The sequence below is a fragment of the Parus major genome, chromosome 1A (genome assembly GCF_001522545.3).
Source record: "Parus major isolate Abel chromosome 1A, Parus_major1.1, whole genome shotgun sequence".
Classification (NCBI taxonomy): Eukaryota; Metazoa; Chordata; class Aves; order Passeriformes; family Paridae; genus Parus; species Parus major.
In genome coordinates, this window is record NC_031773.1 from 69,215,594 (window position 1) to 69,233,587 (window position 17,994).

At 41.0% G+C, this 17,994-nt stretch overlaps 1 protein-coding gene across 5 annotated transcripts in view; it reads right to left on the reverse strand.

The window, feature by feature from the left end:
- Positions 1-17,994, reverse strand: part of ERC1 (ELKS/RAB6-interacting/CAST family member 1) — a 284,117-nt gene that overhangs the window by 220,661 nt on the left and 45,462 nt on the right. For all 5 annotated transcript variants that reach the window (XM_015627633.3, XM_015627634.2, XM_015627636.3 and 2 more), the window contains exon 3: positions 4,953-5,369. In XM_015627633.3, coding sequence (XP_015483119.1) covers positions 4,953-5,369 — 417 coding nt within the window. The remainder of the gene's footprint in view (positions 1-4,952; positions 5,370-17,994) is intronic.

Genomic DNA, 17,994 nt, shown 5'->3' on the forward strand with positions numbered 1-17,994 from the left:
TACAATACAATAATATATATAATATAATAATATACACAATAATAATAAATAATATACTATAATAATGTATACTATAATATACTTTATATAATATAATATATTATACTATACTATAATACAATACAATACAATATAATATAATATAATACTATAATATAATATAATAATATAATATAATGTAATGCAATGTAATATAATATATAATAATGTAATAATATAATAATATACTATAATATATTATACTATACTATACTTAATATAATTAATATAATTATATATTATATATTATATTAAGATATAATTTTATGTGTATATATATATATATACACACATAAAATATAATGTATATATTAATAACCATGAGAAACAAGAAGCTAAGGAGTCTTTGGAGAATCCTTCCTGAAACAGAACTGAGATAAGAGAAATTCCCCATGAGGGAATATCCCAAGGGGCTCAGTCCTGAGGAGATGAAAATCACCTCCAACAACAAGGACACACCACATCCCTCCATCCTCAGCAGCTCCTGCTGCTCCCTGGCCACCAGATGGGTGGAGAGGGCAAATCCATCCCAGAAAGGACAATAAATAATGCTCAGAATGTACTCAGAAAGGAAAGAAATAATAGCTTTTTCTGCCACAGCCCCTTTCCTTGAGCTCATTGTGAATGAGTGCCCTCATGAACAACCTGTTTTACACACAAAACCTCCCTTTATTTGTTAAGCTCTCCATCCCTGACTCCTTCATTCAGTTTTGTACTCGGCTGGAATAAAAATCCCTCTTGTTTGAATGTGTCCAATTAGCAATCAATAAATAAATAAACAGATAAATAAATAAATAGATAAATAAATAAATAAGTATTAAAGTCTAAACTGTAATTTGCTACCAAACAGTTTCTGGACACAAAAGTATAAAGCTCCTGTCAGTTGTTCCCTCATCCCACACTACTGTAACGTGCAAGCCTGGACTCTAGAACTGCTTTCTGAATTAAAAAACCTTCAGGATAAATAAACAGCCTTCTTTCTGTTTCCAAAGAAATTATTGTGGTCAGCTGTCACTGCTGGACACAAAATAAGTCACACAGACACAGCTCAAGGTAAGATGAAGGAAAGAGAGAAGTTTATTTGTTCTCTCACAATGTGTAGGTTTCTGACCACAGCCAGGATAACACTTTCCAACCACACTGGTGAGAGATGTCCATCCCAAAATGTGTATCAGAAAGGATGTACACATATCTGTGTTTACAGTAACTGTCTTTAGAAACTCAAGCTCCAAAAGCTGAGTTTTCAGGGTGACACCATCTGTACTGAGATCCCTGCTGGACTGTCCCTACAAACATCAGCCTGCCCACAGCTCTCCCGGTGTCTGAACAGCAGCTGTGGATGCAGCCACATCCCCTCCTGCCACAGGCTGCTCTGATATTTGGGTTATTGATCAGTGTGGCTGAGAAAAACCCATTTCTAATCCCCCTTTGGGGAGCAGGGAGGCTCAGCAAGCCCAGTTACCCCTGCAGCCCAGCACTGCTAACTCTGCTCCAGGTCTGGAACAAAGGGCACAGTTAATGCAGCCTGGAGCTATTCTGGAAGCTGGACTCCAGCTGCTGGGTTTCAGCAAGTGTTTCTTCTGGTATGAAAATAATTCTGTTGCTGAAAGTTAAGTTTAGAATACCAACCACCATAATTGTCACTAAGACTGAAGAAGGGGTATTAATAATTAAAATAGCAGCCATCTTTTGCTAAGCTATGAAGCTTAAGCTTGTTTTCCAGGGTAGAGGAATGTGATGCAGCCACACTGCAATCTGCTGAAGTCAGGGAATTCTCATGTTCAACGAGACATTTAAGTTCTAATCATTTGTGTTAATGAGAGAATATCCTCTGTATCAGTTGCTGGATACATCCTGTGCTGGATATAGGAACTTTCCCATGGATTTACATGAATAATTTCTTGAGATCCTCAGAAGTCAGGGCAATTGGGAACAGCCCAAGAGAGGCAAATTGCTTATGGAGATACCTCTCAGAAGCTGCAGGAGAATCCATTTTATAATCTGGATTTGGGAGACTGAGGCAGTGCCCTGGGAGGTGATCAAAAATAAGTGATGTCTTTTATATCAGGAACAATTAAGCAGCACTGGAGTTTCCAGCCTAGAAAAAGGGATAACGTGGAATGGATATAACAGCCTAACACTGTGTGAGTGGCACACAGTTATTGTCTCATCAGAACCACAACTCTGACTTCTCTTAGAACTTATTTTCCTTAGTGCAATTTCTAGTACAATAATGGCAATAGGAAAAGCTGAAGAAATCTATTAATTCCCATTTAATTTTCAAGGTCATACTGCTCGCCACTGTAACTGCACTGTCTGCCTGCAAAACTGTCTGATGACCTTGAGTATCAACATCACACTTTAAATCACATTTTTAGGTTTCAAAGTTGGAAAACTGAGGGATACCTTTTTGCCTCAAGATGTAGATTTTTAGTATTATTTCCAGCAAACTTCCTATCATAAATCTAACACCCTTGCAGAGTCAGAAGCAGAACTAGTGGGTTCTGACATCTCAGAACTTCTTCTGCTAAGTTGGTCAAGACTGCTATTAAAATTTTTTGAAGTGTTAGGACATGAAATAGAAAGTGACCTCCCAAGCTCTTGTGAATCCCTTTGAGATATTAATGCTTCCTTTAGCAGCAATATTTAGAGAAGAGTTCAGAGTGTCTTTATTTAGAGAAGAGTTCAGCATGCCTTTCCAGATACTGGGAATGCTAGATATAGAACCATCAGGAAAGTAGATCCATTCCTTCAAGGCAGCTCAAAAATTCCACCATTGGTTTCTGGGGTAGCAAAGGGCTAAAATAACCTGCAGCTATGGAAATACATGAGAACATGAGAGAAGGTCAGCTGAGGAGGGTGATGCAGACACACCTAACAGGTGCCACACCTTAGAGACAACATCCCAGTGTGAAACATGGACAGCAGCTCTGAACCACATCCTGCAGATGTGAATGTGAACATGGACAGCAGCTCTGAACCACATCCTGCAGAGCTCAGGCAGTCAGGTGCCATCAGCTGCACGTTCCTCTGATTCTCAGAGCCCCAGGCATGAGACCTGGGTGTGATGCAGGTAAGTCTGAGCTCACTCAGCTCAGCCTCGCTCAGAGCTCAAGGACAAGACAAGACAAACAAAACCATTCCTGCTGTCACCCAGCTCCTGAAGGAGACAACGTGGAACCTCATCTCTGAGGCTGCTCAGCTTCCTGGCTGGATCCCACATCATAGCCATGGTTTGAGCTACAAATTACATTATACTCAGCTTACACTTCTCAATGAATCAGGGTAAGCAGCAAGGAGTAATTGACTTTAGAACATTTGATAAATTGCATTTGCACTTTCAAGTCAGTAGGTCATCCCTACCTCCTCCAGGAAGTCTTTTACCATAAAGGCTAGGACTGAAATGACAGATGATTTCCAAATCCACGTGAATGAAACAAGAATTCCTATCTCACAACATCTACTCATCAGCAGCAGGAACAAACTCCACCACGTTCCTGAAAAATTGCACATCTCCTGCCAGCTTCTCATTTATGTTGCTGGACTTAGAGCAGAAACAAGTGGAAGCCATTTGAGGCTCTTCCTGAAATAGTTACAAGAATTGGAACAGAATTATTATTGGTTGCTAAATAAAGGAAAAAACTGTAGTGCGGAAACTCTGGAATCATATTATGTTCACTCCAGACACTCAAGAGATTACTGCTCTAAAAAAATAAATCTGGCCTAAATCTGGCTCAGAAATGCAATGGGCTCCAGCTTTCTTATATAAATGCTTACAAGAGCACAAGCACTATGGCTCAGGCCCTGGAAAACATATGAATAAGAGGTATTAAGAAGTATTTATGTGCTGCATACACTCATCTCAAAAAACTCTTCCAGGCCTTGCTTTCCTGAGCTCTTAGAGAGGGCTCTTAAATCTTGTGTACACATAGAGCTTTCCCAAAAAATGCTGAAGCATGAGATGGACACCAGTGTGCAGAACAGATGATCAGATTCAAACCTGTGGTACACATACATGGACAGCCATCAATTCATGCCTTCAGCCGACAGATGTAAAATAATCTTCACACAGGATCTCAGCAGGAGTGAATCCATCTATGCACATATTTATCTGTGCATCTACACAATCCATGCTCAACTACCAGCCTTTTAAAACTTAATATTCAATTACTTCAGGAGGCTGGCTATGGAAGTGCATTTAATAGAAAGAGGAAAATGCATTTAATAATATCAAAAAATGTAAGGACACTGGCTACACAATAACTCATTTTCTTTCTTTTCCTTTGTTTTACCAAAATATTTGTATTCTACATAGACTACACTGTTATAATTAGGTTAAAATGGTTAATAGTGAAGAATGCCTGCCACTGTGCTCTTTTCAGGTACAATACAGACATGACAATAGTTCTCCTGTTTTCAGAAGGATGGGGAGAAGGGGTTACCATGTGTGCAGCAGTGTCCCTTTAAGAATTTTTTTTTCAGCTGTGCATCCAGGGCAGCTAATAGTTTTATCAAATACCCTTCCCAGCAAGATGACTGTTTCCATGGAAACTGTAGAGCAATCATCCATTACTCTTGCAAAGATTTCTCTCTCTGCCCTCACCTAAACACAGGTAGCTGCTTTCTCTCTAACTACAATGGAACAGAAGAATTCATTTTACAGGCTCTGTGATAATTCACCCCCAGAGCTTCCTATGGAGACTACAGGGAAAGTGGGGCCCACAGCACAAAACCCTGAAAGGTACCTGCAAGGAAGCCACAAATAAGTTTTTAAAAAGGCACAAATTCTGTGGAATGGAATGTAAAATACAGCTTATAGAGAAGATGGAAGAATCTTTCCTTACAGCTGTGGAATGGCTAGGAGACAGAGGGGAGCTTGAGATTGGAGATGAATGCTGAGTTTGGTCACTCACCTCTCTCAGCATGTTGTTCTCCTTTTCCTTCTGTTCAAGAAGGCTTTCCAGGTGGTGCACGTGCATCTCTGCCTCGGCCAACCTTCGCGTCCGCTCGTGGTCCTCCTCGGTGGCTTTTGCTGACAGTCCTTTACTCTGCAGCATCTCCAGCAGCTTTTTGATGGACTCATCCCGTGCATTCAAGGTCTGTTTCTGCGTCTCAATCCTCAGTTCCATCTCCTCCAAGGTTTTCCGCAGCAGGAACAGCTCCTTGGCCTGGCGCTCGTGCTCGGCGTGCAGGCGCTGGAAGTTCTCCTCGGTCAGCTCGGCCACCAAGGGCTCGCTGCTCCTGCTGCTGCTGTCCTGCTGGAACAGCTGGTTCAGGTCCCTCTGGATCCGCAGCTCGTCCTGGAGAGCCTGGATAGTCATCTGCATGTGCTGCAGGGGAAATCAGAAAACAGTATGAGCCACACCACACCTCCTGAGCCACCAAGCCAGAGGAAACCACAACACCAGCAGAGCAACACTGCGGGTTTATAACCAGAATTGAGGTGGAATTGGGTTATTCTACAGAAAGTTCAAGTTCTCCTTCTATGCCTGGCAGAGGTTGCTTAACACTTAGCAGACTCTTCTCTGAGTGATGCTTCCACTTGCATCAATTTGACAGAGCGACTGTTTCAAACAGGAAAACATCAGCAGCTTCCAGCAACTTGTGTCTGCACCCTTCCAAATGTCCTGGAGAACAATTCTGCAGAAGCCCCAGATTTACTATAGAATTGCTATCTTGGCAAAGCAGAGGGGCACAGCACTGTTGGAATGCACATATCACCCACAAAACCCCATCGGCTGTGAAGGCTCCCAAGGTCTGCAGCACTAAATCTACACCCAGCACAGATTTCCCATCTGACTCAGACAATAAACTTCAGCATTTAACAAAGAGACACAGAAAACTGGGTAAATGCTGCACAGGGAAAAGGCTCACATCATGAAATGGAATGCATGAGGATTTTAGCACAGAAATTACCACCTCACAAACAGGAATATGAAGTCAATCCAATGATTGGCAGTAATTTGTTGTTGTGCAAGACAATAAATCCTGTCCCAATGACTGAATACAGTGGGTTAATATAATGGGACAGTACAGGAAAAGCACAGTCTGCCCCCAGAAAAGTCCTCCCTTTATATTTAAATAAATAGGTTTTCTCTTCTCTGCAAGACAGAAGTATCAAGCCAGTAACAGAGAAGTACAAACACTGCACAAAGATTTGATTGCCAGAAATGAGATGCACACTGAGTGATTTATCTCTTCTCCCTTAAGTGAGGCAGACATGCCTACAATTTAGTCTGAGTGTGAATAAGTCAGGTACACTGATCCCTGGGGTCTACATTTATATTACATTTATATTTTATTTATATAAAATCCAGTGTCTGCAATACAGCTACTTCCAGTATTCACTAGGCTGAAGGACTAAAATAAATCTGTTCCATGATCAAGCTTGATGCAGAGACACACTGATGAGGTCTAAAATGTAAAGATGGTGCAAAATTAATGTTTTTTATAAATCCAAGTACTTCATTTTACTCAAGCATTTGTAAAAAGAGAAACTAAGAAGATTTGGGTTGAAGCATTACTTCCAGAATATGTTTGTCACAATTCTTATGTAAAATGCCTTGAAGATGTTAAAAAGCTGTCTGGACATGGCCTTGGGCAAGAGGGGTTGGATCAGCTGAGCTCCCACCAAGCTCAAGCACTCTGTGAAAGGACAGCAGATAGTATTTACCTACCTTTAATCTGTTTTAGAAACACAAAGGGTCCGTTTGGTTGTACACAATGGTGCCATGAAGGCAGTCCAAAGCCGTTTTCTTGGCAGAATCAGTATTTTAGACCAAGTGCCTTCCCTCCATTTGTGTTCTGGCCTAGGGCTGGCAAGGAGCTGGCAGAGAAGAAAATGGATCCTTCACAGCATCAGCATAAACTGAAATCAGCTTAAATGCAAAGCTCCGTGCTTGCTTTAGGATGCTGTAATTGCCTTTTCTTCTATTCCAATTACACAATACCTGGCAGTTAGCAATTTGGGTAATCTAAAACTACATTTCAGCTTAGAGAATCTGTGTGACAACATAGCACAGGTGTATTAGGTGAGAGAACAAGAAATTATTCTGTTCCAAAAGGTACATTGTGTTTATATATTGGTGGATGCTCAGATTTATTTTCAAGTAAGAGATGAAAAATAGCTGAAGGGAGTTAATATGGATTTCCAAAATGTTTTCAGAAATTGCTTTCTTTTTAATTAAAGGTTTCAACTTTCAGTTATTGACTGTGGTTTGGAGAAAGGACAAAGTGAGAATGCCAGAACCACATCCAAGCCTTGACACTGAGGCACTACAGGTAGGCAATGAAAACTGCTACAACTGCTCAATTCATGAATGATGAGCTGGAAGAGGAAGCCTACTGCACTCAATAAAACATCTGCCTCATCTGAACCTATCCCCCACCTATAAAGTCAGTAGGGCTACACCAGCAGCAGTGAGGGAATGTCCCCAAATTTTGTTAGAATTAAACAATAACCCCACTAGATCCAACTTTCCAGTCCCACACATGAGTTAATTCCATTTGTATTTGAGAAGCCCTTCTTACCCACAGCCCAGCTGTGTGTTGTTCCTCCAGCTAACAAACAAATTCCCACCTGGCTCTCCACAGACTGCAACTTCAGCATTTCCTTTCTCCCAGGCCAGAGAAGAGCTTCTTCTGAACAACCACATCATCTATTAAATGAAATTATTTCCTCTACTCAACGTTGTCTCGGAATCAAACTTGGGTTATTTATAAACATCAACAGCCTAAATCACCACAACCAAACTCCTGCATTTTTACCATCTGATCTGCTGTGAAATGTCATTTCAGGTTACATAGACAAAAACCGTGTCTCAGACCCACAGAAATTATTTCCCCTAAATATGGAAATGCCTCCATGGAACTTCTGGGTCACTGAGCCAAAATCTATTTAATGATTCAAATACACGACGTGGAAAAAATAAAATAATACCAGTGACAAACAGGATTTACTGATATCCATCAGTCTGTGAAATAAAGACAAGGGAATTTGGAATACCCAACAATTGGTCAGCAACTGCCTGTAATTCAGTTTCCCAGGAAAAATGAAGAGCTGGGGTTAGAGGAAAAGTTAGAGCTGAGCTTATGAATAACTCCCACTGTTCTCTGAACTGCTGCTCAGTCAAGAACAAACTTTAATATGTGAAAGGTAACTGGAAAACACCCCACAGAAAATTATTCTGTGCTTTTGACACCCACTCTTTTCCAACATGCAAAATGGATGCAAAATGGGCTCTTTTTTCTGCTTTCCAAATTTTTTTTATGGTTCTCAGAATAACAGAACAATATTCTTTACCAGCTGGTATCATAACTGAATCACTTTTAAGGTTAAAATTTCTTGTATTTATATAATTTCAAAGAAAACATCCTTTTCCCCCTGAAGGAGCAGGCAAGCTTTACTAGCTTCTCATCCATTTTTTAGACTTCAGTTTTAAATCAGCAACTATCCTAAAAAGCCAAAATATTTTCCAAGTTCATGCAACACTAGCCACTGATAGTTAATGCTATGTCTAAGACCTGACTAGAGATCTGAAGAAAACTTGAAAAAATACTGTTGAAATAGTCTTATCTAGAAATAAACATGTAAAAATACTTTTAATACCACTGAGCTTTGTTATGTCATGTAACAACCATGCTTTTGTGAAACAGTTTAATGCAGGTAATGTAATTAAAGTCAAAGCAATTATGATGAACTTGTACTTTGCTTGAAATGTATTGCCCTTATCTCAAATCTTGAGGATTCCCTGTTTTTTTCAAGGAATGGGATCTGTCTTTAAGCCTCACTACAAATGATAACAACACCTGCAAACCACAAAGGTGTTTTTGTCAGCACGGTTCTGTACTTCTGGTTATGTCCAACAAATTGTTCTCCTGACAGAGCCAAGCACCTTCAGGCTCATCTCAAACACAAGTCCTACAAGGCCATGGTGCAAACATCACCCCTTCCACCAGGTGTTCTCTGCCTGTACTCCCTGCACAGGTCCCCTTCCCAACCAGGCTCTGCATCATTGACATTACAGCCCCAAATTTACATCCCCAAGCAGCAGAACACGATTCAGGCTTTGCCTCCACCTGCCAGGACTCAAACTGGCATTTCCCAGCCCCTGGCAGGTTGGTGAGCTCCCAGGACCCCAAACTGGCATTTCCCAGCCCCTGGCAGGGTGCTGAGCTCCCAGGACCCCAAACTGGCATTTCCCAGCCCTTGGCAGGGTGGTGAGCTCCCAGGACCCCAAACTGGCATTTCCCAGCCCCTGGCAGGGTGCTGAGCTCCCAGGACCCCAAACTGGCATTTCCCAGCCCCTGGCAGGGTGCTGAGCTCCCAGGACCCCAAACTGGCATTTCCCAGCCCCTGGCAGGGTGCTGAGCTCCCAGGCTGCAGATGATGGAGAAGCTCCTGGTGCTTGGTTCCCAAAGCTGTGCTGCTGTTGCAGTCTCAGGCTGATCCAAGGCACCTGCAGCTGCACTGGTGAGTTTGGGAACCTTGCTGCAGGCAGCTCTTTTCATCTCTTGCTGCTGAAGCTTTTCCTTTTTGCATAAAATATTTAAAGATTCGGTAGGCCTGACAGAAAAGTATTAAAGAGAGCACAGCTTCTTATTCTAATTGGTAGAACACATAAGAACAGAAAGACCTGAATAGCAATACTTCCAACTAACTCAAATGTTTATCATCTCACCATTCCAAAGGAAGTGGGGATGTGCATTTTAACTGTCTCAGTCAGAAAAAGAAATTTAATTGATATTCTACAGCAGAGACCTGTATTCTAGCCCTACATTTTAGATGAAAAGGAGGCAGCCACTGCTACTACCATGATTTTGAAAGAAAGGATTAAATTGTGATGTGCTTTTTAAAGAAAGGATTCCCACACTCATCCTTGCAAGACAGAGCTTGTCCTACCAAGCTACAGCATTTAATATTCCAATATGCATTTGTCCATTTGGGTTTGGATGCCTGATTTAGATTATTCATGCTGCAGATACTGCCTGTCTAACTACTGTAATCAGACACACAACTTATCCCATAATTTATTCAAGAAGTCTAAATGCCTAAATTAGACCTCTGGGTTCTGCAATGCAAGCAAGGCACCTAGACACCAAATGCTCCCATAGTGAAATTCCTCTTAATCTCCTCTATTTAAATTCTAAGTAGGTTAAACCGAGAAAATTCCTTTAATTTTTGAACACCAAGAAAAAAAATACAGTATGTTCAAGAGAAGCCTGAAAAAAATCAGCAATAAGAAAGAGAATGTACTCTTTCTCAGAACCAAGGGGAAAACATAACACACAATTACATGGCAGTGTCACAGAAATGTGTCACAATTGAACATTGTTACATTCTGCAAGACTCAACCAATTAAAAAAAAATTTCCCTGACACTGGGAGAACAGTGAGGACTCAATCATGAGCAAGGAATGTAGGGTGGTGGTAAGGACAGGGAGGAAAAGAGAGGTTCTAATGGAATATTTAGTGGTGTGAAAGCTTCCACCTGGAAGAGAGAGAGAGAAGTTCAAACTCTTTCTCATCTTCATATGAGCCACAGGAGGCTCCAGTCGAAGCACTGAGATGTTCTTGGGCAGATCTCTAACCAGGCATTGTTACAGAAAGCACTGAGAGAGATTCTGCTTTGCACAAATATCTGAATATCTACTGACTTCAAAACTCAGGCTTCTATTCCTGCTCCATAAAGGGAAGAGACTCTTTGTTCAAATTAGCCAAGAGACCCCTTAGCAACTCCCACACTCTATTTCCTGCTTGGGGTAATCTCATCTCATCTCACTCTTACCAAATTCTTAATCAAAAATTCCACTCCACAGGAAAAAAAAAAACCAACCCTAACAAGAGTTCTGCTGAAATCAGCAGATTTGATAAAAGCTTCTTATAGAAAAATTACTGACAAATTTAAGATATTGCAAAGTTCCTGGGTCACTTCCACTGTTGACCCACAAATGCAGTAGATCCTGGACAGAATGAGCTTGATGAGACTGCAGATTTGTTTTCTGGCAATCTGGCTGCTGTTCACACAGAAAACCCTTCGTGCTTGGACACCCACAGGGCAGGTGTGCTGCTCCTGTAGAGTTATTTCCCTTGCTAGGAGCTGGGAGGGGGCTGTGTTCTGGATTAATGCTGAAAACAGAGATGATAACTCACAACCAACAAGTTTATCTCAACCCACAAGCTGTCCCATTTTTACCCACCAGGGAAAGAGTGAGTGGCTGTGTGGTAGTGAATTGCTGGCTGAGGTTAAACCACAACACCACGTTTCCTTTTTTGATTACATATCATAATATAGTTCTGTATTTGTTTTACAGGATCCAACCCAGGAATAAAGAAAAAAACCACAACAAAATTTTAAAAAAGAGACAAATGTCATTTGTTAATCAAACAAAAATTAAGTGTTGGAAGATGCCAGCAAATCTGTCCTTCAGCCAATTATTTTTACAGCTGGCAAAGAAAGACAAGGTACACAAGCCTGCAGCTACAAAAGGCATTGCAGGTCTGAAATGTATTAGTACTACATTAAACAATGCCTTACTTTTGTTTTTAGTTCACCATGCCTACAATGCTATTTCTCTAGAAAGGAAAGACACAGTAATGAGGATATATTTTATTTCAGAAGGCCAATTCTGTAAGGTCTATTCCTCAAGCATACATCACCACAAAACAAGAGAATGTGAAGGTGCTTTTTGTGTGTGTTTGTGTGTTTGGTTTGCTCAGCCAACAACTTTTGCATTATGACAACAACCCTCATGTTTTTTACAACAGCATTTCCAACATTTGTAAGAGGATGAGCCACGCTCAGCTCCAAAGAGACCACATGCACAATATTGAGAACGGGATCTGGTCACTGTGAAATCACTGCCTCCCGTGCTGGAAGAGCTGAAATTCTGGCAGCATTTGTGGGAAGAGGATCCTGCAGAAGGCAGGAAAGGCCTGGCTGTCTGAGGGAGTCCCTGCTGACATTCAGCTGCAGCCCACACAGACACATTGGGAAAAGGGCTAATGTCAGGTGTCCAGCAGGGCTGAGAAGAAACTCAGCTTGCTGGTTCCAGAAATGCTATGTGCCCCCTGTAAGATGGATCAGGGGCTTCAAAACCCTCACTGAAATGGAAATGAGTGGGTGATTTTTGTGGTGTTAAGCTTAGATCCAAAATACTGCTATGATTTTAATAGGATTTAATTTGTGAGACCTGTATTTTAAACACAACCCTACAGAGCATTACCTCTGAGACAGCACAAGGGTATGATGGTAAAAAAGTGCTACAGATAAAGAGCTTAAGTTGTCAGTAATAAATTTGTCAGCTGAACTAGACTCACACCAATGACTCATTTAAGGGGGCAGCATGCAGCAGCCTGATTCCTTTGCTCCTACTTGTACAAAAATAACCCCAACAAACCCCAAACAAGCCTGCAGGAATGAATCCAGAGTCCTAAAGGAAGCAGATCAGGAATCAGGAGCAGCCTGCTGAAACTGTAGCCACAGAAGAACCAAAACTGTGATGCAACCAACACATAGACAGGGTAAGGCATGGAAAGAATGCAAGGTAAAACAGAGCAAGTGCAGTACACAGTGCTAAATGTCCACACACAAGATTTCATCCATGGCAAACATCAAACAGCTCACCAAGAATAAAGGTAGGCTATTTCTATGGTCAAAGTATAGATATGGGCAGTTTCTACAGAATATCTCATGCACAGTAAAAACAAGACTTATTCTAAAAAAGGATTTTGTGCACATTCTAAATATTCTAAAGAAATTTGTGCACGTACCTGTGTGGTATGTAATTCTGATTAGGCACAGGCAAACCTACCAAAATCCTAAAACCCACACATTTATCAGTTTTATATATGAATATAATTCTGAAAGTTCTCTGACTTCCTAAGGGAATTTGAGCCCTCTGTCAGACACTAGAAATGGTCTACCAGGCAACAGAACTCAAAGGAAATTTATTTTTGAAGTCATATCAGTAAGTCCCAGCTATTCTGTGTTTACATTTCCAAAGGTAGGTACTTCTACATCAGTAGTTTACTGCGCTTCAAAAGCTTTTTCTCATGCAAATCTTCCAAGAATCTGCATTTCTCACCCTTTGAATGTCAGCATGGTATGATCCTGGAGCTAAGAAACTGGATTCTTTTTAATGGCCCCTCATCTTTCTTGAGAATAGGCCTTTTGGGATTGGGGAATACGTTTGAATTTCTCATCGGAATGGAAAATTTACATACTGACTTTAACCTCTATTTCCCACCAGGCTGTCCAAACTGGGTTAGCATTACACTACTTAAACAGCATGTTTTATTTATTTACAAATATGAGCTTTGATTTTTTGCTCTTCTGCTGCTAAAGAAACAAGAGCCCTTGCATATTTGCAGTTTCCTACACTGCAGGAAGATAATTCTTTGCAGATTCTGTCTCCCCTGGCTGGCAAGCAGAAGTTTCTTTTGTCACAAACTGTGTTGATAAAATGGATGCTTGTGCACCAGGTTTTTGTTAAAAAAAAAATAAAAGCCAATAGCCAAACCTCAAACTGATCTATATTCAGACCAGCCACGACAGAACTTGTGGAGTTCAATCTTATCCCATTTTGTATGTGTATACAACACACCCAATTTCATCCACAGTACGGATTACTTTGAAATTGCATCTGTGAAATAGGTGCTTAAGTGCCAAATTCAGCTTCTGTGAACCTCTCATCCCATGAAAGTAATTATAAATTGTTATGGCACTTATGGGAAGGAGAATTTTAACATTTACATATGTATGAAAGTCTAATATTTTCAAATTAATAGCATCTACATGAAAGATGACTCATTTGTTAATAGATTAGGAGCCTTTCTGCAAAAATGTATTATTAGTCACCTCACCCAGGGAGGTCAGCAAATCCATCTTTCCATTAGCTGACACAGGGAATCAATCCAAGATAAAAGGTGCTCTGCTACACAACCTTTGATCTTGTGTTCAGTACTTTCCAACATATCAGCATACATCAACAACATGCTCTAAAAAGGAAAAATAGCTGCTGATTTCTGGTAAGGGAGTACAACATGAAAAACTGATGCACAAAAAAGCTGCTGATCACTTTACCCACATCACCCATCTCACCCAGACTCAAACCTTCCTCTACACCAGCTGGAATATAAATCTCAGTGCATACATCCACCTATCCCCATATCCAATATCCAAAATATCCAAGGATATTTTGACCAAAATACCTTGAATAACTGCATCTGCATGCATAAACCAACCAACTACCTCTCCTATAAGAATATAAAGTTGGGAGTGGGCTGGATCTTTAAAGCTTGTGGAGCAGTTCAAGATTGTGACTGCTGAGGACTGAATATTCCAAATAATTAGTTTCAGTGTAAAACAGCAAGTTTTCAACTTCTGCTTGCCCACAGTAATATAACAACTTTGTTCTTGCTGTCACTTTGGAATTCATCCTTCATCTGCAAGCCAGTGGGAAATCTGAGCCACCCAATGCTCAGAGACTCTGGATTGGTGACCACAGCAGAAAGAGTTCTTTCCACCCTGTGCCTCCAGAAATCGAGTTCTCAGCCAAAAAAATGAAGTATTTGTAAGCCCCATCAGACTGATCTACCAAACCTGGACAGCAATTTGCAAACATTGAAATTCACTGATGGTTTGTTTGCTGGTTGTTTTAATGTATTTTCTTGAGCAGGGAAGACATCAGATGATCAGATACAGCCATAAATGTGAGAATACTGCACACAGGAACAATAGAGCACCTGATATTCAGCATCTCATAAACAACATTTGGCTGTACTGAGACACGTGGAAAGTTCTTGGAGCCTTTGCCCAATGTTCATCCAGGAAGGAGAGAACCAAAGCAAAAACAGCCCCTCAACTGCACTGACCATGGCTGTGCCACTCTTCTTAGAGTTTCCCTTGCAATGATTACTTGGCAACACTGCAAGGCAGAAATTATCTCAGGGAGATGATCAGAGACCCTGTTTCACTGTGAGACAGAACCAGTTTTAGCATCGTGCTTCTTGTCCTGCTTGCTCACTGTCTCTCCCATGTGCCTTCCCTACCTGCAGTCCATCCTACACATAATTTTAACTCTTGCACCTTCTCACATTTGCTTTGTCATTCAATTCTTCAGGGACAGCAAACCAAGTTTCCTGGAAAAGTGCCTGCACGTGGTTTTCTTGTTTTAAGCCACAATAAGGAAAGTTCCTAGTCAAAATCCAGAAGGCCTAAAATGATTGCTGGAACAAGAGCAGTACCCAGGAACATCATCAGCTGCTGTAGGGGATTACACTATGTGCACTGCTACTCACAGGGAAAAAAAGGAACAAAACAAAAGCAATTCTTTCACTGTCCTTCCTTGCAGTAAAAACTATGGGCCTTTCTGAAGTTATCAATGCAATGGCAACAATTATTTTAATACTATTTTAAATTCTCACTTAAGACAATTCTTAAGAGGATTAATTGAGACAATGTTCTCAATCAAGACAAGTTCTTGACAGACAGGAGATATGCATCCCTTCCATCCCTGCAACTTCTTTTTATTTTGTTTGAAATGTAAGGAGCAAGAAAATAGGAATTTCTTTAACAAAATTTACAGAAGCAACAATTGTGGATAAAACTGAGCTAAACCTGTGGCTTTTGACATGATACATGGTATTTTCAGCCCTCTGCCATGAAATATTGGCTACACTCACAAAGGAGCAGACTGAAAATCTTGAAAATCTTCTTGTCTGGGTATGTCAAGTCTCTTACACCAAGCACCACTCTGAGAAGACAGGCAGTTCAAATGAATTACTACAATTTCAGGATAAATTTAGAATATGGCTGCAGCAATCACTGTCCCTGTGAAAGAACATTAAAAAAAAAACCTCTGATCAAAATGTTCTGGCACTTACCCTCATGTTGAAATGACAGCACCTCTGACAGCAAAGCAGAACACAGCACATTACACTGAGTTCTAAAGGAGCTTTGTGTGACTTTTAGGAGGCTGAGCAGCTTTAAGAGATAAGTGGCAGAAAAGCATTAAGAACTTGGAGAGCTCTGGAAAAGGGAAGGCCTAGCAGAACCCACCTTAATAGAAAGCATTGAAACTTCTGGTAGATGCAGTGATGGATGCAGCTTTCCAAGTACAGATTCAAGTATTTTCATTATTAAGATCTTTACTAGATCCTGGAATGCAATGGAAAACACCCAAACAGAAACGTTTTTCCATTCAGAGGACTGGTTCTTTGCCACAGACATCTTCCTGCTAGCTACAAGGATTTTCAGAGCAAGAGGCAATTCCCTGTGGCAGCAGTGCTCACTCACCCACCACTGCAGACATCAGGTGCAGGAAGCTGAACTCTTAGCAGGCATCACAAACCCATCTGCTCAGAGTGTCAACCAGACAAGCTAAAACGAGTATCTACAACAGCACTGACAGCTAGAACCACTTCAGTCAGTGAAAAGCTTTAGTGCTGTCCTGTCTCACCTTGCACATCACTGTGGGAATCGAGGGAACAGAGAAGGACATGAAGGAGATCTGACTTCACGGCAATAAGTGTAAAGATATCCAACAATATTCTTGTATTGCCCATGGATCAAATTGGACAGTTGGTACAGACAGCGTTGATAAAGGCATTTAGGGTAAATCTCTAACTGAACAAATGCTGGCTCTTTATAAATCTTTTCAGGAGCTGCTTCCTCATGAATTACAGCCATTGAAGCAGTTTGTCATGCTGTTGGGCTTCTTGCAGAGCAATGGCTGAGCTCTTGCTTCTCTATAGGCCAGGCTGAGAATACACAAATGTCCAAGATCCACAATAACAGAGATCATTGGGACAGAAATGCTGGCCAATAAGGTCCTTTTGGTTCTTTATGCATCCTGTAACAAAGTGCTCTGCTTTTAAACACTGTTCAGAGAAACATCTTCATCTGCTGACAGAGCTGTATGAACAACTGTCAAGACAGAAAGGAGAATGGAATTCCCTGTTGTGAGTTCGAGGCATCAATCCCCCAACTGCAGCAAGAGCTCAGGCTTGTCTGAACACAGACAGTCATCTCAGAGTTTTATAAGTTTGATATGTTTTATAAGGGTGTGTTAATTCAGAACTAAAAAAAAAAAAAATGGAAAGGGGTGTGTAGCATTGAAAATCTGGAACTCTCACTTGTCAAGTGTTAAAAGATTTCATCTCAGGGCAACACAACAAGCTGGCTCTGAAGACCCAAATTTTACTCATCTCTTGGACATGTTCTGGGACCTAGAAAGAATTATGGGAAGGATTTATCCATCTCAATGCAAGGCCAAAGGAGCAATGGTGGTACCTGTTTAAATGCTAAGTTTAAGGTACATTTCAGAACACCTTTCTGTGCCTTTCCAGATAAATACATCCATATGTTAATTAAAAGCAGAGTTTAGCTCTTTTTTTTCACTCAAATGGATGCCTGGATTAGCTTTACTAGACAGAAGATTCGTACACCTAATTAACACAGAAACCCTGAATGCATACTGAGAAACCACCCCACAAGCCTGGATTTCATAATCCTCACACTCCTTTTAGATTTCACCTAACATTAGCATATCTTTTACTCATCATTAAAACACTCTCTTGGCAATGCTTTATTGAGATACTTTTGCTGTAGAGATTCATGACTGGTTAAAGGATGAGGAGCACATGAAGTGTTTCAGGGAATGAGGAGGAAGAAGCAGGAGGAGGCAGCAGATCAATACCTGGCTGTGAGCCTGCTGTCCCTGGCAGGATTTGGAGGTTTTTAATTATAGATCAGTTTACATGACAGCAGGCCTGCTGGCAAGAGCCAGGGTACACCTGTCTCCAAGGGGAAACAGGATCTCTGCACAGGAGCCAGCAGGGCTCGGCAAGGGCTCCAAACCACATTGGAAAGGGGAAGGGAAAACAAAGAGATTCACTGGAGAGACACCTGGGAGCAGGCACTGTCTGGGGGATGCACTGCCAGGTTATTCTGTG